This window comes from Mytilus trossulus, chromosome 9, assembly GCF_036588685.1.
Source record: "Mytilus trossulus isolate FHL-02 chromosome 9, PNRI_Mtr1.1.1.hap1, whole genome shotgun sequence".
Taxonomy (NCBI): Eukaryota; Metazoa; Mollusca; class Bivalvia; order Mytilida; family Mytilidae; genus Mytilus; species Mytilus trossulus.
In genome coordinates this window covers 11,512,009-11,535,883 of record NC_086381.1, presented here as the reverse complement: position 1 = coordinate 11,535,883, position 23,875 = coordinate 11,512,009, and the positions used below count along the sequence as shown (strand labels likewise).

The following is a 23,875-nucleotide window of genomic DNA, read 5'->3' as shown; positions in this document are numbered from 1 at the left end:
TACATATTGATGTGCACATTTACTGGTGCAAAGTTAGATTTACAGTATTCTGTGTGCATCCTGTTTACCAGGCCACTATTCCCTTTAACTGGTCGTACACATAGATAATGTATAGAGAAAAGAGAAAAGGTCGGAAAGCATTTTTGTTAGGCTGAGAATTTTATTAAGAGTTCATATATGAGATTTTACAAAAAAGCTAGTGATATTTCAATATTTCAGATATTTTTAGTATCTTTGTAACCAGTTTTGTCGAAAAAAATATTATTATTATTATTATTATTATTATTATTATTATTATTATTATTATTATTATTATTATTATTATTATTATTGAAGAAAATGATGAAAAAAAGGGAAAAAAATGTACCAAAAAAATTCGTTAGAAGTAATTACCGGACAACACTGGCAAGTTTACTGCTATCATTTTAATAAATCAAAAACCACAAATAACTTAGATAATCGATAATGACTGCATGACAAAATAAAAGAACGACAGGTATTTTATTGGCATATAATCATGATATATAATTGCATAACCTGCATCCATACTAATGTTATTCTCACCTTTTACAGGTAATTGTGCATACCAATATGTAACAACTATCATAAAATGCAATATTGACATGCTTGTTTCAGACATAAAACATTCTAATGACTATATCATACTGTATATTTATTACAAAATAATTGCTCGTAAATACTTCACAAAACGTCATCAGTGACCATTTCTTGTATCTTACCAAATATAATATTTTCGATTGTCTTGCCAGCATGCTCGTCACATAGTAAAGTTCTGTTTTGATTTTCTATTATATGATGAAAATAATAATTAATTTATGTGATTTAATTTTAAAAGATACATAAATTAATTAAAAGATGATTGGAGTTCTATATGCTGTATTGTTCGTTTTGATTGCAGATGTAAAAAGTAAGTTTTTATGTATTTCAATTTCAATTTTATATACACTTTATTATTTTGTCAGCACTCAAATGATTATTCTTACGTTTTTATTAAATATCATTGTTTAGTTATCCGTACAAATGATTTTCAGTAGTCCACAATTCTAGACAACTTAGTCAAACAAAAAATATATACATTCTTAAAAGATATCATACCCTGTCGGATTCTTTTTAGAATTTTTTAATCGATGGATTGTATTATGATACATTACTTGTCATGAGCATTAACTTGTAATAATATAAAATGAAAATTTGTGGTATAATTGTAAACGAGAAAACTCTACACCCTAGGTCATGCGTGTGATCTTTAACAATGAGCAAAACCCATTAGATATAGTCATCTACAAAAGGCCACTTACATGACAAAACTGTGTGCTGCTTTTGTACTTATTTTGTTCTTGATGGAACATTCTGACTTTCGGTTACAATGTGTATTTCATTAACCCCCAACAAAATGTATAATGATACTTGTAGAATTTTCTATTGTAATCTTTTATGAACAAAAATTGCTTAAATGGAAAAATAATAAAGAAAATAGCCAATCTTGTTGTGTATTGTATAATCGCATGCATTCCTGATATTTTAAGGATGTTCGCTTATTTCTGGACTTTTCCCTTAAATAAGAAATCCTCGGGTTTTATCCTTGTAGTTCAATTAAAAAAAATCCACGCTAACCCCTATTTTTCAATTTATAATTTTATTACATATAGTATATAAAGCCCTATTTAAAAATGTTATAAAATTCTTGTTATTTATTCATAAATTTTTTTTTAAAGAAAAAGGGTGCCAATGTTAAATGTTTGAAAGGTCTAGAGAGTTATTTCCCACCAAATTTTCAATGGCTTATCTCGAAAACAAGCACATGGACCCTTATTTTTTTATTTTTTTAGTTTCTTTATTTATATACTATTATTTTATTTTTCAGTCTTTTCAAAAACTTGTTACATTGAAACAGAGTATAACAATGAGTATTAAATTTCTTTACAGAAAAATATACTGCATTAAAATAACTTGATCGGGGGACCTTGGTAGCCACGTGGTTTAAGTAGTTCTACAACTGTTATCACTAGCCATTTAACAATGAGGCTGTGAGTTCAATCCCTGCTAGTGCGGATGCACTTGATTCCAATCTTTATTGACTAGGATTATCAGTTTTTCTATCGAAGGTCTGTGGTTTTCTCAGGGCACTCCGGCTTCTTCATAAATAAAAACTGGCCGCCATGAAAGTCCAAAAGTGGCGTATTAACACCAACAATCAGATCAACAAATCATTTGATCTGTCTTGTTATAAATGGCCACGTCACTCGTCCACAGTAACAATGCGATGATCATAATATTACCAAATCCAACAAATATATATATATATAAAAAATGACACAGAAATTAATAAATATAGGTCATAGTACGGCCTTCAACGATGAACAAAATCACTGACAGCTAGAAAACTACCAACAAATCAAAGGTTAAATAGGTTTGTTAAAAACATGTTTTGAGTTAAGTCTGTCAATTGATATTTTATCGTGTGTTTTTCTATGTTGTGATGTTATGCTATTGTTTCAGAAAAAGGGAGAAGGTTTGGATCCATTAAAACGTTTAATCCCGCTGCAAATGTTTGCACCTGTCCTAAGTCAGGAATCTGATGTACAGTAGTTGTCGTTTGTTTATGTAATATATACGTGTTTCTCGTTTTGTTTATATAGATTAGACCGTTGGTTTTCCCGTTTGAATGGTTTTACACTAGTAATTTTGGGGTCCTTTATAGCTTGTTGTTCGGTGTGAGCCAAGGCTCCGTGTTGAAGGCCGTACTTTAGCCTATAATGGTTTACTTTTTAAATTGTTACTTGGATGGAGAGTTGTCTCATTGGCACTCACACCATATCTTCCTATATCTATTACCATGTTTTTGTAATTTTTACTATGTCTTCCTTTGATTTTCAGCACAAGGCACGCAGAGTAGGAACCTTCTATTTGTGAACAGACACGAACCAACTAAAGATGGAACTTTACAGACAAAAACCCAACAAACAGTAGTGGTATCTCCAGAAGTAGTGATCTCTAAAAGACCTAGTGGCAAAATTTCTCCGGCAGATATCAATACTCTAAATCTTCCATCTCAGTTCGAAAGCGCTTTTTTGCCTGTAGGGTTCCTTTCAAACCCTACTTTAAATAATGCAATTGGACCAACTGTTATAAGTCCCATATCAACTACCAGTCAATCCATCAACAGTCTTATTGCATCAGTTAACAAACACACAACCCTATTAACGAAATCTATTCAAACTGATTTGCAAAGGCAGACGAATGCTTTAACTGGTTTGATAAAAGCTTCAGCCGAGAAAAAGATGAACTCCGTGTTGTCAGATGTTTTCGGTGGATTTCAAGGTGAAAGGAACGACAAAACCATACCTGTAACTAATTCACTTTTCAGTGGATTTCAAGGTGAAAGAAACGACAAAAACATACCTGTAACTAATTTACTTTCACTTTCAAATACTAACATTCAACCATTCAAAAATCGACATCAAAATGTCAACCAAATAGGAAACTTAGGAAGACGTATACCTCTGGTTCTTCGAAATTCGAACGATTTGGTTCAGCAATCACAATTTGTAAGAACACCACCTCGTCCCGAGTCTTTTAGACCCATAGTCGTATCTAGACAACCAGCGTTGACAGTATCGCGATCTAGAGAACCGGCGTTGACAGCATCGCGATTTAGAGAACTAGCATTGATAGGATCGCGATCTAGAGAACTAGCATTAATAGGATCGCAATCTAGAGAACCGGCGTTGACAGCAGCACGACCTTTAGTTCTAGCTCCAACAAGGTTTTCAACAAACCAAAGAAACACTGACATCAGGACAAGGACACGACAGGCCATGGATACAACTGACACTAGGTCAAGGACACGACAGACCATTGATACATCTAACACACGAACAAGAATACCGTTAAATCCGTCACGGCCAAGATCTGAAACGCAATTGCAACAGTTACAACTCAGAAGACAGTCTATGGTTACTAGAAACAGATTAGCGCAATTACAAGTAACAAGGCAGCAAATAGCACGGGGACAGAATACACCCATTCAACGTCAACGGGCACAGACAAGACCAGTAACAAGACAAATGGTCCAGACGCAACAATCTCGTCGATGCCCCTCGCAGGATGATTGCAGACCAATAGTTCCAGCCACGTGCAGACGAACATCGTATATAACAGACGACAATGGAAGGCGGTTATGCAGAGGTTGTGATGAGGACAGCTGTGCATTTGCAGGATTTGAAACAAGATGGGGTCATGGATTTGGTTGAATGGTGCGTTGATTTTTAAATTTAATCCAAACTAAAATATATAATACAAATAAAATATGATTTGCTCATATACAAAGAAGATGTGATACGGTTGTCAATGAGACAACTCTCCACGATAGACCAGACGACACCGACAAATACCGGTATTGTCTTTATAGTTTGATTGTTTTACAACAATAGCTCTCGTTTTGAGATTTTGGCTTCCTATAGAGTAAACCTATGAACATTTGAAAATGATATAATGTTTAAGAATTGAATGCTTCTTTTTGTAAATTTATTGGGGTGTAAAAGCGTTGACCGAAGTACATTTTGTATGAAGCGCGGAAGCGCTTCATACTAAAAATGTACGCACGGTCAACGCTTTTACAACCCTATAAAGTTACAAAAAGAAACATTCAATACTTATAATTTCATTTTTCAGCTATGATCGTGAAAACACGAATTTTATATTTTTTGTATGTTATTCACCTGTGCACTTTATTGTGGGACCACGTGTTATCTTGAATGAAAAGTTTTATTGAGTGATGCAATTGCTTACGGAATAACAAGTGATGTGCAGTTAGCCAATCAAAATAAAGTATTATAATGAAACATACATCTAATGTAATTATAATTTAATGCAAGTGAAGTTTTTCAAAATACAAATTCGAACGATTTTCTTCCTCTTCTATAAAAATAGGTAGATGCGATATGTTTGCTCATGAAACAACTTTGATGAGTTTTGTTTTCTTTCAGATTGTATAAATGACTATTTTTTCGTGGCCTTTTTATGTACATTGAGGTTTAAATTGCTATGCATAATTCGTGCCATACACCTATTTAGAAACATCCATTTCTAAAAAAAAAACAATTTAAGGAACTAATGTTGTGATAATTAAAGTATTTAATGAAAATAGATAAAATATTGATATAATGATAATGGTATTTCATTTCAGATTACTTATTCTATTGGATGATAGCAAGACGCTTCCTGCTGCAGACAAAGAAAAAGGGGGAAATATTGTCTTTGTTGATTATTTCGTCTGTTTAAAGATGAAACGGTGCTGAGTAAATTATATTTTTATACGACATATGTGAACAAATATATATATTTACTATTATAACTTTTTTTCAATTTTCCCAGTTCAAATCTTTGCGAGAAATAATTCATACATTTATCAACTCGTTGGTCAAATAAAAAGATGTCCGTTTGATGTTTTAGTGAAGAGACAGGAGGATTTGAACACGAATATGCTGGCCTGGCAAGGACTGAAACTGAATAACCTTGCCAAAACAAGAATGAAAATGATAGTTTCCTCAACAGAATACACGATATTAGATGTGTACAAAAAAGAAAATAAATGGAATGAACAGGAAAAAATTTGTAAGGGTTCCGCGGAACCCAGTGTCTCGCCTACTTTTGCTGTTTATCACACACTCAACAAATATATTGATGAAAAACATAGGCCTCTCGATACTGTCTTTTAATTGTCAGAAGCTTCTGTCCAAGTTTGGTAAAAATCCAGGATAGTTTAAGAATCTTTAAAATGTTTAAAAAACACTGTAATTGCAGACTGTATGTAATGTTAACTGGAAGAAAAACTAAGACCATTTATAAGTAAAATACAGAAAAATTGAAATTTTCACAAATTTTACGTCGGGATACTATCTCATGAACATAAACAAGCTTCTGTCCAGATTTGGTACAAATCAAAGATAGTTTAGAAAGTAATTTAATTTTTTAAAACTTTAAACACTGAGTGAATGTAATGTTTCCTGGCAGAAAAAAAACTAAATCCGTTTATAAGTAAAATACGGAAAAATGAAATTTTATTTTTACAAAATTTACCTCTGGATACTATCTTATGAACATAAATAAGCTTTTGTCCAAGTTTGGTAGAAATCCAATATAGTTCAAGAAAGTTATTAAAATTTCAAAAACTTTAACCACAAAGTGAATATTTGTGGACGCCACCGACGACGCTATGTAGGATCTACGGGGCGCCGAATGGGACTCTTGTGGTTTTGTACTCAAAATTCAATTTTGTACTGACAAAAGTGACTTTTGTTCAACAAAAATTAGTTCAGTTTAACAAAATTTGTATCATACTACAAATTTAAAATTTTGTCATACAAAATTATCTATCAGCGGACAAAAGTCACTTTTGTCATGACAAAATTCATTTTTGTTACACAGACTTGACTTTTGTTACCTAATTTAAAAATTGGGCGACAAAAGTCAACTTTGTATTCAAATTAGTTAAGTTTGGTTTCTGTGAACTAATTTGCATACAAAATCGACTTTTGTTACACAAAATTGACTTTTGTGAGACAAAATTGACAAAATTGACTTTAGTCTCAACAAAATTGACTTTTGTGAGACAAAATTGACTTTTGTGCGACAAAATTGACAAAATTGACTTTTGTCTCAACAAAATTGACTTTTGTCTCAACAAAATTGACTTTTGTCTCAACAAAATTGACAAAATTGACTTTTGTCTCAACAAAATTGACAAAATTGACTTTTGTCTCAACAAAATTAACAAAATTGACTTTTGTCTCAACAAAATTGACAAATTGACTTTTGTCTCAACAAAATTGACAAAATTGACTTTTGTCTCAACAAAATTGACAAAATTGAATTTCGTCTCAACAAAATTGATTTTTGTCTCACAAAAATGAATTTTGTCTCACGAAAGTCAATTTTGTCTCTTAAAAGTCAATTTTGTTGTTACAAAAATGAATTTTGTCGTCACAAAATTCACTTTTGTCTCAACAAAATTCACTTTTGTCTCAACAAAATTCACTTTTGTCTCAACAAAATTGACAAAATTGACTTTTGTCTCAACAAAATTGACAAAATTCACTTTTGTCTCAACAAAATTGACAAAATACACTTTTGTCTCAACAAAATTGACTTTTGTCTCAACAAAATTGACAAAATTGACTTTTGTCTCAACAAAATTGACAAAATTGACTTTTGTCTCAACAAAATTAACAAAATTGACTTTTGTCTCAACAAAATTGACAAAATTGAATTTTGTCTCACAAAAGTCAATTTTGTCTCACAAAAGTCAATTTTGTCTCACAAAAGTCAATTTTGTCTCACAAAAGGTAATTTTGTCTCACAAAAGGTAATTTTGTCTCACAAAAGGTAATTTTGTCTCACAAAAGTCAATTTTGTCTGACAAAATTGAATCTTACCTCACACAATTGACTTTTGTGATTTAATTTCCATATCAGGTAACAAAAGTCAATTTTGTATGCAAATATGTTTATATTTACATACCTTTTAGACAAAATTGACTTTTGTCATGACAAATATGAATTTTGTCTACAAAACTGAATTTTGTCATGACAAAAATGAATTTTGTCTACACAAATGAATTTTGTCATCACAAAATTGAAGTTCTCACAAAACAAGTCTGTAGCACATAGTTTTGTAAGACAAAAATGATTTTGTTATGACAGAATTGAATTTTGTACAAAACCACAAGAGTCCCATTCGGCGCCCCGTAGGATCGCTATGTCTCGCTTTTTTTTTACTAAAGTCGAAGGCTCGACAAAAACATATCACAAACATAAACATAGAGGTATATTCAATATCTTGGGTTTGATAGTATATTACGATTTTGTACAGCTTGGTTTTGATGGTGTTTTACTTCTATATAAAATTGAGAATGGAAATGGGGAATGTGTCAAAGAGACAACAACCCGACCAAATGGAAAAACAACAGCAGAAGGTCACCAACAGGTCTTCAATGTAGCGAGAAATTCCCGCACCCGGAGGCGTCCTTCAGCTGGCCCCTAAACAAATATATACTAGTTCAGTGATAATGAACACCATACTAATTTCCAAATTGTACACAAGAAACTAAAATTAAAATAATACAAGACTAACAAAGGCCAGAGACTCCTGACCTGGGACAGGCGCAAAAATACGGCGGGGTTAAACATGTTTGTGAGATCTCAACCCTCCCCCTATACCTCTAACCAATGTAGAAAAATAAACGCATAACAATATTTTAGTAAATGCTTACCATGAAGTTTGTGGCCTAAAATAATCAAAATTGTCAAATTTGATTTATATTTCAAGTTTTTACTTTTTGACGTCTATATTACTAACTTGGAAAAACGTTTAAAGATTTTAAAAATATGCTGTCAATTTAAGCCTGATTCGAGAGTCACAATTGATTCTTTTGTAGACAAAACGCGCGTCTGGCGCAAATACAAAATTTTATGCCTTGTTTCTATGGTAAGTTTATTAATTAGCAGATGTTTGTTGATTCAGCTGGATCATCAGCATATATACCGTTATACAAGTTTCTCCCTAGACAAACAAGCAATCATACCCCATCTTATTTTAATAGCCTAGGAATAATTTCAATTGGCCTAGTGGCTTCAACAGAGATTAAAAACTTTTAGAGAAAGACAATGAAGATGACGGATAGATGAATGGCACATTTCAAATAGAATAAATAGTTCACACTAGTGCTGTGGGTCATCTAATCTAAACGCATAAACATTTGTAATTATTTAATGCACAATTATAGTTATTCAATATAAGAAAATCAAACATATTGAAGGTTGATGATCATGATAGATCCATGGCTGTTAAATGTTCAGTGGCAAATTAAATGCATATTTAGGACAAGAACATGTTAATGCGAAACGAATATGAAGCCTGCTTTGTATAAGACCTACACCCTGAAATAATAAAGTTATAACATCCCAGTTTACAAAGTGATAGTCAGCATTAAAACATGTCACCCTACCAAGAAACATTGGTCTAACTCCGATCATGAAACCAGTCTTTATAGCTGACTATGCTGTATGGGCTTAGCTCATTGTTGAAGGCTGTTCGTTGACCTATAGTTGTTAGTTTCTGTGTCATTTGGTCTCTTGTGTAGTGTTGTCTCATTGGCAATAATAACACATCTTCTTTTTTATATGCAGTGATCTTACTAATGATTAAATTGAGAAAGGAAATGGGGAATGTGTCTTAGAAACAACAACCCGACCACAGAGCAGACAACAGCCGAAGGCCACCAATGGGTCTTCAATGTAACGAGAATGATGCTTGATAGGCCAAGATTGAGCAAATGCCTGTTTCAAAAGTTTGGGTTTTACTCAACCAAGAATTAAATCAACAACCTTCTGCACAAGAGGCAGCCATGCATATGAGATCTCTGAATCAGTATGTGGAACCTTAGGTTAACTAAGTGTGCTCAAGCTGAAATTTTTTGCCTGTTTTACTGATGATTGAATTGTTATGTTGAAATCTCAAAATCTCAACAAATGATTCTATTTTCTAGTATTTTATGTGAATTATAAAATTGAGAATGGAAATGGGGAATGAATCAAAGAGACAACAACCCGACCAAATAAAAAACAACAGCAGAAGGTCACCAACAGGTCTTCAATGTAGCAAGAAATTCCCGCACCTGGAGGTGCCCTATAGTTGGCCCCTAAACAAATATATACTAGTCCAGTGATAATGAACGCCATACTAATTTCTAAATTGTACACAAGAAACTAAAATTAAAATAATACAAGACTAACAAAGGCCAGAGGCTCCTGACTTGGGACAGGCGCAAAAATGCAGCAGGGTTAAACATGTTTGTGAGATCTCAACCCTCCCCCTATACCTCTTACAATGTAGAAAAGTAAAAACTGTTCCTGTTAGAATTGTTTTACATTAGTCATTTTGTTGGCACTTTTATATAGATGCTGTTTGGTTGTGTGAGCCAAGTCTCCTTGTTGAAGATCGAACTTAGGCGTGAGCCAAGGCTCTGTGTTGAACATCTTACATAGGCCTATAATAGTTTACTTTTATAAATTGTGACTTGGATGGAGAGTGGTCTTATTGGCACTCATACCACATTTTCCAATATCAATGCACACCTTACAATCATTCAATACATCAAAAATAGTGGTCCTATTGCTTATAGTATCCCAGAAAAAGACAAAATCACAAACCAACTAAGAATTATTTAATGAATCATGATCTTTATGCCAAGATAAGATGAAACCTGCCAGTCTGACATGTATCAATCTTTACATACACCAAATATAGTTAACCTATTGCTTATAGTATTGGAGGTACAGTTACTAACACGTTACATTAACCTTGATCACTAATCCAAGAAAGGAAAATGAGGTCAGGTGAACTACACATGACGGGTGTGTAGATGTTTAAATTAACCCATTAACCATATTCCTAGATCACATAACTACTGACGCTCCTTTATGATATACAGATTTCATTTCTCTGGCATTGTTGAAGGACTAAACATACATTAAAAATATTAAAACAAATAAATTATGTTTATTATCACATAATATTTACAGGTTAACAAAGCAAAAGATAATATTGTACACATTTCTATCATTTTGCCAAAAAACAAACCTATTTAACAAGTAGAGTCTATTAAAATCAAAATATACATGTATCATACTTTAACTGCCTGCCAGATAAATAGAATGCCTAATTTCAGAATTGGACATTAGATTTGACACAAAATAGTTCCACTCTACATAGTCTTATGTCTGCACCTAAAGGAATGATACATCTAATAAAACAATTCAACTTTAATAATCTGACAGAAGTTTTTGCATTATCCAAGGGATCAGTAAAAAATATATGACAGATAAATAATTTAAAATAACAGAGATAATTGATTGATTAATTGGTGTTTTACACCATTTTCAGCACTTTTGGCAGTTTCGTGGTGGCTTTTATTATGAGGCAGGCATTACCTGTGAATGAGGACGAAGTCTGTATCATTTAAAAAAAAATCAAACATGTTAACAAGAGAAACGGAAATACTGTAACGTTTTCAATTTTGGTTCTGTTGTTAGGGATTTTACTTGTGACGTTATTTAAGTTATGACGTCATATTCAATGTAAACAAAGAAACGTTGTTCTGGATTTTTTTTTCATTTTTTTTTCTATTGAATTTTCTACTGTAATACTTTGTCCCCATATTTTTAGTGAAGAAAGCCATAGTGACTTAACACAACTTTTATGAATTTTGGGTCCTAAATGCTCTTCAACTTTGTACTTGTTTGGTTTTACAACTATTTTGATCGACCTTCTGTAGGAAATCTGAATACTGTAGCAGAGATGATATTTGATATCTTCCCTTTGAAAAATTAAGCTCATTGTCCAAAAATTCCTTTATACCTTGCTTTAAAATGCTAAGCTAACTTTGAAAATTATTTTTCCAATTCTTCTTTATATTTCAATATAAAGCATATCTGAATTCAGTAAGAACATAATGAAAGTCATGGACAAAATATTACTGGATGATCAATCTGAAATAAAAATAAATGATCTGGATCTGTAACAGCCCAAATTATTACTGATGACAATCCATGGGAGATTACTCAACATACATATTTATTATAGGGGCAAATGAATTAGCTTTGCACAAGATACTAGAATTGTTTTTCCCTACACAGAGACAGTAACTGGCTTTAATACAGTAATAATGGGAGTTAAACATGCCCAAATTATGACATATTCAGACAGTTCAAACAGATAACATTATGCATATGGAACAGTAACACAATCACCAATAATTACATGATAGAGACAAACACACTGAGGGTGTTAATAGCATTTAAAAAGTTATCAGGATCAAATTTAACATACATGTAAGTGGAAGATTTATTTTATAAACCAAATAATGCAAACTCTATTATTTGTGTTGAACAACTGACTGATCTTAAATTGTAAGACTACCCAGTAGTTTGCACAATACAAGCAAAAATCATAAAAATATCAAATACAAATTATATCAAATAAACTTCAGTGTGACATCATAATTGATGTCCAGACATTAAACTTATAACAAGGGGACACAACTTGCGCTATTATTTTTTTTATATAAAATCAAACATTATATATACTAATGATCTTTTTCTAATTATTTAAGGAAACACACATCCCTAAATTAGTAAAATTAATCAACTCTCCAATGTCAATGTAGGAAGGTAGATGTCTAAAATCCAATAAACACAACATACGCAAAAATCAGAATAATCAATAACAATTCATTTTTATGTTTGCTGACAACACTCTGTGAAACTGATGTGAATATCTGATACTGATGTGATGACGATAATATACTGGCACATGGACAAATATTTTGTGTAACATTTCATGACTTTGGTTCCTCAAATGATCCATGTGAAATGTCTGACATCCTTGGGTATTTGATTTTTTTCTTGTCAAGTTCTTCTTGTGACCACAATAAAAGTTTGACAAGATTTGCCAACTTTGGAGTAGAGTCCATTTCCAATATGGCTGCATTTAATTCACTTGCCACCTGCAAACAGAAATATAAAGCATTTGGAAATTAGTATGGCGTTCATTATCTCTGAACTAGTATATATTTGTTTAGAGGCCAGCTGAAGGAAGCCTCCGGGTGCGGGAATTTCTATCTACATTGAAGACCTGTTGGTGACCTTCTACTGTTGTTTCTTCTATGGTCGGGTTGTTGTCTCTTTGACACTTTCCCCATTTCCATTCTCAATTTTATTAGTATAAATTAAATCTTTACATGTATTTTTGTCCCAATTCACAAGTCTATCCTTGTCTAAGTACAGTGTATGAGAATTGCAGTTTGGTTGGTTTAAGAAAGATGCTCCTTAGAAAACTGGCTCCCAGTTTTGAGTATTTTTTTAATCAGAAATGCAACAAAACCAATGTTGTTTTTTTTAAAAGACAAGAGCTTATGTTTTATGTCTGTTTTCTTTATCAGATTTGTTTGTAAGAAACATATTAAAAAGGCTTTCACAAAATAACATCCAGAAATATAAAATGTTTCTTTTAATATGGATCCTCAAAATAAACTATATGCTTAATATGTCCATACAACTATTTTATAAATTGCACTTGAAGTTGGTCAGTAAGGAATACTATTTTACTTTTAATACATTAACATTGGGTTTAACAATTTCCTAGGTACATCTGAAAGCACCATGAGCTGTTTGATTCGATTTTGATTTTTAGTGTTTTAACACCACTTTTATGCACTGCATTTAGGCTATTTCATGGCGGCCAGCTTTTATTGGTGGAGGAAGCCAGAGTTCCCAGAGAAAACTGACAATCCTAGTCAATTACGATTGGAGTCAAGGGCACCCGCACAAGGGGGGTTCAAACTCACAACCTCAGTGTTGACTGGCTAGCTTTACAGTGGTAATTACTATGGCCACCAAGGCCCCTCCATAGGATGTTTGAGAAATATTAGCATAACTTAATTTATTACATTTTTCTTCATACTTTTGTGGTCATAACCTTAAGGATATTAGCTGCTCAGTTTCAAAATCTATAACTTTTCATAACACTAGTATGTATTGATAGGGAATAAATTGAGGAATCCAAAGAGCAAAAAAAATTAGGGGTCAATGTGCTTGTTTTCGAGATATTAGCCATTGTAATTTTGGCGGGAAAATGTTCTATCTTGATTTTTCATAGCTTTATATGGACCAGTTAAATTTCTCAAATACTCTAAAAACATAAATAAAATTTTATAAGACTTTTACAAATGACTTATAATTGTACACGTAAAAGTTTTATAAAAAGAAAAATGGGGTTCATGGGCAAATTTTTTTAAGGCATTCAAATGGTTAAAACCAGAGGATTTCGAAAATTTGACAAAAATTCCAAAACATGACAAGCAGACATCCTTAAACCACTACATTTAAGTTTAGTAATCTACTTTAAAAACATTGATCAAGTTACCTTTTGTCTTTGAGATGGATGTTACAGTTCACCAAAGGGAGATAACTACTTTAAAAACATTGATCAAGTTACCTTTTGTCTTTGTGATGGATGTAACAGTTCACCAAAGGGAGATAACTCAGGGTTTTCAAACGCTAATAAAGCTAATGTTCTTTCTAATTCTGACAATATTTCAGGGTTTTCATCTCCTCTCTCTGCCAGATGTGTCTGTGCATAGTCTAAGGCTGACTCTATATTCTTCTCTCTTATAAGCTCTATTAAATGTTGTTGCTGTAATAAACAATAGAATTAAATGAACATTTTTTAGCATTTTCAATTTTTACTTTCAATTTTTCATCATCTACTGTGGACTGACTTAATTTTGATATGTGTCAATATATTTATGCTTAAAATGGGCTTATATTACTTAAGGGTGCAATCAACAGTTTTTTTCTATGACGTCATATTTTGAGGAACCATGCATAAGTGACCCTTAGTGGTGGACTGATTAATAAAGATACTTGTATAAAACTAGATATCACTGGAATCAGAATGTTCTCTAGTTTATAATGAAATAAAAATAAAGTGTTCTTTTAATAGTATAAAAAAGTTTTATCCAGAGAAACTGGGAAAAACATTGCCTGATTTAAGCTTAAAAAACCTGAAATCAGGTCATGTGCACACCCCTGAAGACATGATACCTGCATATTTTTCATAATCAAAATTGTATGAATTTCATAGATTTTTACCTGGTCTTTCAAAAAATTCATGCTTCAGGCTACGTTCGCCTGCTCCGAAAAGAGCTACAATGGCTGCAAATAAGTTTTCACTTTTCACTGCCAAAAAAACAGACTGTTTACAGTGTTGTCTCCCCTCAAAACATGTATATTTAATCTAATTTTTTAAATTATTTTAATCATTCAACCTGCTTTAATTGAAGTAAATTAACATATTTTTACAACCAAATACAAAAAACATGATCATTTTTCACCAATTATGTTGATAAAAAGGGACTTCCCTCCATGTCTATTTTTAGTCAGGAATAACCCCTAGTTTTTTATACGAAATTGTTAATAGCACCCTAAAGCGTGAGGCTTGCAAAGCTCTTTAAATAACTAAAATTTAACTGTCGAGAGTGGAGAAATATCATAATAGACGAGTTATAGTGTAGGAAACAGTCTGTTTCTCTAAAGATTTTTATCCTTCTTTTTCAAAGATTTTCAGAAATTTGTGTTCTTTATATGCGACGTCATCAGTCATTGCCACCTACTTTTATGGCGTCACAAAAGGAAAATTCAGAAGAAAACAAAACATTAAGACGTCATAATCAAATTTTGACTAATCAATTGCCGAGAACAGATTTTTCACTAGTGAGGAGAAATATTTTTCTCACACCGGTCAGGAAATGTGCAAATAGTACAAAAATTAGAGAAATAGGATTGTCTTATTAATTGCTTTTAAAAACTGTGAGAACTCTAAGATCTGTTATGTCGTTTGTGTTTTTGTTAATTCATTTCAACCTGATAGGTTAAGTTTTTTCAACATATATGTATAGTTTGTTCTTATCTTGTGCTGTAATACAATTGTCCAAGTTACAGGAGGGTTGGTACGCCCACAAACATGTTTAAACCAACAATATTCTGTACATGCCTGTCCCAAGTGATGAACTTGTAATTCAGTGTTTGTTATTTGTTGCTGTATATATTATATTGGTTTTTCATTTTTGTTTTGTACAAAAAAAAATTAAGAATTCTAATTTTCAATGCTTTTGTCAAAGTAATTTTCCCTGATTTGATGCAAATTATTATATTAGATTTATAACATACTAAAACTTAGATCAAAACTACATATTGGAAATGTCAAAGAAATAAAATATCACATCTGCACAAAAGATTTGACTCAAAATTTTATATAACATTTTTTACATTCTATAAATATATCAAAATTACATTAAGGAAATGTCAGAAAAATAAAACATCACATTTTCACAAAACGAAGTGTTTTCTCGTCTCCTCTTTTCGTACCAAACAAAATACTAATTTCACTTAATGATTTTATTAAATAACTCACAATATAATGTTAACTGGAACCATTCAAGGAAATTGATGTAAAATTAGGTTAAGAAGAGACAATGATTAAATATACACATTAGACAACAGTATTTTTGAATATTTGGTACCATTATTTTTTTTTAATTTCAAATAATAAGCACTTTTACCCCTACTCTGCATCATGAGATTGGGTAAAAGGTATTAAAGAAATGCTACAGTGTAAATATGTAACAGTTTGAAAAAAGAAATGTATCCTCAACTATAAACCTCAATTCTAATGCAATTTCGTTTGTAAGGATAATTTCTATTGGACATTGACAAATATTTTGAAGGGGTAAATTCCACTTTCTACCAGTCCGCAACTAAGAAGGCCACCATTTTGAATTCTTTTTTTTTTTTGGTATGTAATTTCTCACTGATAAACATGAAAGGCACATTATGAGCCTCAAAATCATCTTTTTGTCAACATTGAAACCATTCTGATTCGTACAAAAGTGTAAAAAGTCTAGTGTGTATGTTTGACACCATTCTGATGCGTACAAAAGTGTAAATATGTCTAGTGTGTATGTTTGACACCATTCTGATGCGTACAAAAGTGTAAATACGTCTAGTGTGTATGGTTGATACCATTCTGATGCGTACAAAAGTGTAAATACGTCTAGTGTGTATGTTTGACACCATTCTGATGCGTACAAAAGTGTAAATACGTCAAGTGTGTATGGTTGACACCATTCTGATGCGTACAAAAGTGTAAATACGTCTAGTGTGTATGGTTGACACCATTCTGATGCGTACAAAAGTGTAAATACGTCTAGTGTGTATGTTTGACACCATTCTGATGCGTACAAAAGTGTAAATATGTCTAGTGTGTATGTTTGATACCATTCTGATGCGTACAAAAGTGTAAATACGTCTAGTGTGTATGGTTGACACCATTCTGATGCGTACAAAAGTGTAAATACGTCTAGTGTGTATGTTTGACACCATTCTGATGCGTACAAAAGTGTAAATACGTCTAGTGTGTATGTTTGACACCATTCTGATGCGTACAAAAGTGTAAATACGTCTAGTGTGTATGTTTGACACCATTCTGATGCGTACAAAAGTGTAAATACGTCAAGTGTGTATGGTTGACACCATTCTGATGCGTACAAAAGTGTAAATACGTCTAGTGTGTATGGTTGACACCATTCTGATGCGTACAAAAGTGTAAATACGTCTAGTGTGTATGTTTGACACCATTCTGATGCGTACAAAAGTGTAAATATGTCTAGTGTGTATGTTTGATACCATTCTGATGCGTACAAAAGTGAAAATACGTCTAGTGTGTATGGTTGACACCATTCTGATGCGTACAAAAGTGTAAATACGTCTAGTGTGTATGTTTGACACCATTCTGATGCGTACAAAAGTGTAAATACGTCTAGTGTGTATGTTTGACACCATTCTGATGCGTACAAAAGTGTAAATACGTCTAGTGTGTATGTTTGACACCATTTTGATGCGTACGAAAGTGTAAATACGTCTAGTGTGTATGTTTGACACCATTTTGATGTGTACAAAAGTGTAAATACGTCTCGTGTGTATGGTTGACACCATTCTGATGCGTACGAAAGTGTAAATACGTCTAGTGTGTATGTTTGACATCGTCAGTATACATATGACATCACATTGTTTAGATGCTAAAGACAATGCATTAGTTTCACTGACTTTTTCATTTCTGTCATTTAAGCCAAAATATTCATCAAATGGTATTAATTTTAATATGCTGCATTAGAATGTAGATAAATGTTTTGTATTGTAAGCTTGACCTTTGCAACACTTGATTTTACTGTAGCAAATATCCATTTACCTAGCTCCGCTACACATCACTAGGTAAACTCATTTTACAACAGTAATATCTACATTTTACAAAGGCCAAGATCAAAATACAATTAAGTCATCTCCTAAGTTTAAGGATGCACTCTACATTGTCTGTTACACTCTGTTCACACTAGCATTTTTTAAATCAATCTAAATTTGAATCGATCTTAATAAAACCAATTAGCATTGACATCATCTTAAATCCTACACAATCCCTATCTGTATAATCCGAACTATTGCAATCAAACTAGAAGTGACTACATGTAAAATTGCAATTAATCTGACCTTATTATCTGGGAAATTGTAAACCATTGTATAAAAAGAAATAATGTGCTGATACACATGCTGGCAACAAAAATAATGGAGGAAGTTATTGTTTCACTTGAATTACAATTTCAAATGTTGATACTATTGTTTGTAAAGATTTTGTTCCTTTTAAAACCGTTTATTCAAACGTTAATGTTTTTGATTGTTTAAGACCAATAGATGTAATTTGTAATATTTGTCTTTCATGTATTCTTATTCTACGATACTCATTAATTACATCATTACACAATTACCTGCAAATGAAAATATAGATATCTGTCATTATCTAATAACTCAGGGTGGATATTATTAACTAATGAAATTGCATCTTCAATTTTGCCATTTTGTATTGCATCCCTGATTTTGATTCGTTCATCCATCTGGTCAAGATCTGCTGTTGGCTGAACTCCTGATTCCATTCGGAACTTCTCTGCAGCTTCTTTAAAACCCTCTGAAAATAAGAGAAACATAAAAATGTCCTTCAATAAAGATATCCTATTTTGAATCATTTTGATAACAACTACATTTATAAGTTTAGTGTTACAGACATTCTATTTCCATTTCAAAAATGCTTTTTCTACATGATACTGCAAGAAACTATTAGATTTTGTTTGTTTGTTACTAAAGTTAGACATGTGTATTTCATGTATAAACTATATTTGCCTTTGTAGACAACACTACTTACATGACAGTATAACATCTGCCTAACAACCATAACATATTTTTAATAATTCTACTATTTTCCATAGCAATTCAAATTTTATTAAGTATTTGAAAGCAGTATTATATGTTTGCACATATACATAATAAATTGCCCTAAAATTGAATTGTTTTAGGGATCACTGAAAAGTGGTTATTTCTAAATCACCAGTCTGTTATAGTTTTCTTTGATGTGTTTTAATCTGTATACTGTTGTTTGAGTAAAATTGTCTTTTGAGCTTTTTCTGTTTTAGCCATGGTGTTGTGAGTTAATTTTCAAACTTAGAGATTGAACATCCCTTTGGTATCTATCGCCTCTCTATTTTTAAGGAGAATGAGACCTTTATTTCATTGAAATTTTCATCAGCTTTTGGCACTCCAGCTTCCTTTGTCAATAAAAAAATTGCCAACATAAAACAGCACATTTGTACTGAAAGTGGCATTAAACACCAATCAAACAATCAATTGAATGTAAGTATTCTCTGAAATCAAATTATTACTTTCTTTATATGTTCATGTAAGTGTCTTCTATTGACAAAATATGTGCTTTTTTCAACTGATTTTAATTTAACATCATTTAATGTTTGTATTTTATTACTTTACTTATCAAAATAAATGAGAAAGATGGAGATCAGATCATCTTCTAAAAAAGTCATAATTTCCTGCGTCTGTCACTAGTTAGGAACTTAAGTCAGTTGTTGCCTCCAATTCATTCCTTATGATTTTTGTCCTTTTAGATAGTTTAGTGGCAACAGAAAATCTTTTACTAAGTCTGTCTTGTTTATTTACAACTTTTTTCAGATTTCCAGCCAATTTGTTCTTGACAAATTGGGTGAACATTCGTCTTTGTAGAAAACCATATGTTAACTTGTTTGTGTCTTGGCTTTTTTTGTGTTGTTGATTGCTGTCACATTAAAAATGTTAAATTCGCCACAAGAAAACAAATTAACAGTAAATATTTGCTTGATTTGTCATGTACAAATATGCGTACATATATCTAAATTATCTATGAATAAATGAGTAGTACAATTTCATCATACGTTGTACTATAAACAGAGGTCCCTTATTATACAAAAATATGTTTCCTTAGCAATACTTTAATGAAGTACCTGTGACTAAATAATTCATTATAAGTTTATTCATGTCTCCTCTTGTTACTTGAACTCCCTGGAGACGTTCTAACCATTCATCTTTAGGAATTTCTTCCAGTTTTTCTGCTGCTGCACCAAAATTCATCTTACGGGTAACATACCTGTAGAAATAAATCATATTTTCTATCATTTATGAAAAGAAATGTAGAAGACAAATAAGAAGTTTATCTACAAATTGTTTGTGCATGTTAAAAATTGTAAAATAATTATTGGCAATCATTTTATACCATAACCATTTTGTATCATAACAAAAACTCTTTCATATTATAATTAATTTCTATATTACCATTTTTGTACCTTATGGGAGGTTATAATATTATGTAAACCATTTTGTACCAAATGAGTGATTATCATGATTATTATGTATACCATTTTTTACCGTCTGAGAGATTATTCTGTATACCATTTTTTACCATATGGGAGATTATAATGTAAACCATTTCATACCATACGGAACATTATATTGGTTACCATTTCATACCATACATCCCTATGGGAGATTATAATGTATACCAATTTGTACCATATGGAAGATTATAATATGGTACTGTTGTATGTTATTTTTTTTTTAGATATATTCAAATTTCAGAACAGAAGGTAAGTTTTCTTTCGTAAACCAAAAAAAAATTGTTTCGAGATGAAAGGTAAATCATTGTACGAAATGGTAATTTTGGGTACAAAACTACTAGATACCATCATGATAATAATGATTCCTCTGATCATTTTGTTTAATAATGTATTTTTGATATATATCTAAATTTTTAATTATGGTTTTTGATAACTAAGAAACACCAGGTTCCAACCTAAATTCAGGCTCATACAATCTACAGTTGGTAAATAAAAATTTATAACAAATTGTTATAATACAAGTTGCTGACAGTAAGTAAGTAAGTAAGTAAGTAAGTAATTTTTATAGGTTTAAAATCCAAAATTACAGGATTGATACCAAGCCAATACAAATTTGTTATACACAAACATACAAACATATATATCATACCAAATTTATAAACATTATATGAGGAGGTGGTACCACAAAGTTATTTAGTGCTTAATAAAGCATTTCTAGAAATGTACATGTTGCTAATAAATTTAACAATAATTCTAATTATATCAGTCTTAACACACGTATACAAAAATTTAAATCTTGCTTCATTAGTCATACTGAAAAAAGGGCACTATGTCACTAATTTTTGAAAACAGTTGGTCTCTAATTATATTTAGTTTTGTACATTTTAAGGTGAAATGAAATTCATCTTCTTCTTCTAAGAGACACAAAGGACAAATTCTTTCTTCTACAGGTGTTTTAGTGTGACACCCTTGTTCAATTCTAAGAACACTATTACTAATACGAATTTTAGCAAAATGCCCTATTACTTTTCTGTCTATATTCAACAATAAATAGGTTTCCAATTTATAATTTTCTTTAAGCTGTCTATTTGTTCTCAGCTTATTACCATGTACTGATTTATTATCACAAAATATATTTTCTTTCCAATAATTAAGATATCTATCATTAAGTTTGCCAGTAGACATTTAAATAAAATGGTTCTGAAAAAGCTACAGAATTAAGATAAATTCTGAAAATTGGTGTTGGTACCCTTGAAGATTATTTGATAATATCTTTATCATGCTGAAGTATAAAAGTCTTGTACCCTCTTTTTGTCAAGTATAATTAAAAACAATTAATTCATATACATGTATTTCATGTTTAGAACAAAATGAAAAGTAATACTACCAAATCTGAAAAATGACTGTGCCTAAAATTACTATAACTGAAGTCGTACTTATGTTGCAGAGACCTCTTGATTGATTGATTGTTAGTTGCTTAACATCCATTGGAAAATATTTCATGCATGTTGAGGACAAGAACAAATTAACAATAAATACAATAGGTAGGTCTTGCAATAATAGAGGCCATCAGGGTTGATGGTCGCAGAAATTTGGACTGCCAAGGGAAAATGAGGGTATATTGGATAAGGACAGAAATATTGCTTTGCAACAGGCAACATCAAGACCCCTCAAAGAGTTGTTGTAAGGGTTCTGAACGTGCATAGAGCGTGGCACTCTCTCAAACGAGACATCAAATATAACGTCCCAATTCTGACCAGACATGGCTGAAAAATTGATACATCCAGCACAGCCAAACAAACAACCTACTTTGGCAGGCGTTTTACTGCTGATTCGGGAGAAGACCAGGTGACCATATTTCATTTCCCCAGTCACCCTGAGAGGTCTTGAAAGCATGTTTTGTTTATATTATTATCAAAGTGACAAAAAAAAGCCGCTCTCATCTTCTAGGTCCCAATGGGTAAATGCTGTATAAGACATTATGCATAGAAGATATACATCTCACTGTTTATTCAAACAAGGTTTAATGAGTTAAAAAAATAAATAAAGTTGTTTTTCTTTGCCTTTGGGTGCATGCCTTTGACATAAATTCATGTGTTAACTTTATCAGTAGAACTGATTTGACATAAAGAGTATAATGATTTTTAGGTGTTCTTTGGAAAAACAAGTAATGTTAAACTAAATTTACAAAGGGAAAGAAAACAAATCAAAGTATAAAGAAGTCACCAGTTCATGCTCATTGTTTTGAAGAAACCGGAAGTTTACTATAGAACCGGAAATAAACAAATATTGGTCTGTTGAACCGGTTTTTGTCGTGACAATCAGGACAAACTCTCATGTCTGTATATAATTCACGTATAAGAGAGCCTGATTGCAAGATTTAAGACTTGAATACTTAAGATAACAAGGATTTTAACCTCGTTATTCTTCGCAGTGCTCCGTGACAACGCCTCGGAAAAAACAAGATGGCGCATATTTGTACATAAATTCTGATTGAACTGTCAAATGTGATGTTGACCTGGAAATTTACAGTGATGGAGACAAGTTAATTGTATTTTAATTTAAGCCAAAATGGCAGAAAGGTAAAAATTTCAAGACAGAAATTAACAAAATAGAGAGAAAGAAATTAGAAACAAGCATAAATGAAAATCAGTTTTATTGATCAAGCACCTGCTCTGCAGCTGCAACTATTTGTAATTGCATATATATCACAAGATGATACATGTATATTCAAATTGATTTGTCATTATACAAATGAAGACAAGTACTTATTTTCCTTTGTCAACACACTGTGTAACACATTTATATGAGGTAGTCATCCTCAATCAGTAGTTGAACTCCTGAGGTTACAATTTGTTGCTGAACCGTTTCATTTCAGAGGGTAGGAATGCCCTTTACCGTTAGTCGTCAAACACAGTCATTTGCAGCTTCTATTAGCTTCAATTTTGGTTGAAATATACCATATTCGTCAAAACTTACCTTGATTTGTCAAAATATGCTATCCTTGATTCATCAACTCTCTAGCTTACATGCATGTAACTGTTGCTGAACCATTTCAGAATGTAGGAATGGACTTGAGTGGCTTTACTGTTTAAAACACCAAATGTTAATGTCAAAATCAGTCTATTTTGTATCGTCTTAATGAAGGCGTACTGTTTTCAAATACTCGTGCACCTAAAATTACAGTTAACAGCATTTGGCACGATTGTTTACCATTGAAATTTACTGTTCATGAAGCTATTGTACTCCTGTATCATGTACATGTTTATATGCAATACAACCATCTTTTTAGTTTATGTACTTTGTCCATATTAGGGAACCTGCTTTAAACATTGACAACATACATTGACAACATACAACAGTGACAATTTCTTTTCCTTTGTACATGAGGAGTAAGACATTTTGATTGTTACATAAAAAATTTACAGGAAATTCTGTGCTTAACAGTGATGTCCATCTATGGTAGACAAATAC

The 23,875-nt window shown here is 31.8% G+C and overlaps 3 protein-coding genes across 5 annotated transcripts in view; 2 read left to right on the top strand and 1 right to left on the bottom strand.

Annotated features, from left to right (window-relative positions):
* Positions 1 to 700: 700 nt before the first annotated feature.
* Positions 701 to 5,634, top strand: LOC134685110 (uncharacterized protein DDB_G0287625-like). Its single transcript, XM_063544555.1, has 3 exons — positions 701 to 928; positions 2,899 to 4,277; positions 5,210 to 5,634. Exons 1-2 carry the CDS (start codon positions 877 to 879, stop codon positions 4,272 to 4,274), a joined length of 1,428 nt encoding a protein of 475 aa, XP_063400625.1. The 5' UTR covers positions 701 to 876; the 3' UTR covers positions 4,275 to 4,277; positions 5,210 to 5,634.
* A 4,932-nt stretch (positions 5,635 to 10,566) lies between these two features.
* LOC134685109 (glucose-induced degradation protein 8 homolog) lies at positions 10,567 to 22,855 on the bottom strand. Of its 2 annotated transcripts, none has more exons than XM_063544554.1 (5): positions 22,819 to 22,855; positions 20,012 to 20,154; positions 18,458 to 18,654; positions 14,077 to 14,274; positions 10,567 to 12,586 (listed from the first exon to the last, which is right to left on the bottom strand). In XM_063544554.1, the coding sequence occupies exons 2-5, from the start codon at positions 20,136 to 20,138 to the stop codon at positions 12,419 to 12,421; spliced, it is 690 nt and encodes a 229-aa protein (XP_063400624.1). In that variant the 5' UTR covers positions 20,139 to 20,154; positions 22,819 to 22,855; the 3' UTR covers positions 10,567 to 12,418. The 2 variants fall into 2 exon arrangements, with proteins under 2 accessions (XP_063400624.1, XP_063400622.1); XM_063544552.1 differs by lacking the exon at positions 22,819 to 22,855 and adding an exon at positions 22,628 to 22,764.
* LOC134685107 (rho GTPase-activating protein 39-like) overlaps positions 22,726 to 23,875 on the top strand; it is a 94,328-nt gene continuing 93,178 nt past the window's right edge. The window contains exon 1 of one of the 2 annotated variants that reach the window (XM_063544547.1): positions 22,726 to 22,983. In XM_063544547.1, coding sequence (XP_063400617.1) covers positions 22,973 to 22,983 — 11 coding nt within the window. In that variant the 5' untranslated portion in view covers positions 22,726 to 22,972. The remainder of the gene's footprint in view (positions 22,984 to 23,875) is intronic. The other variant, XM_063544545.1, reaches the window with a different exon arrangement.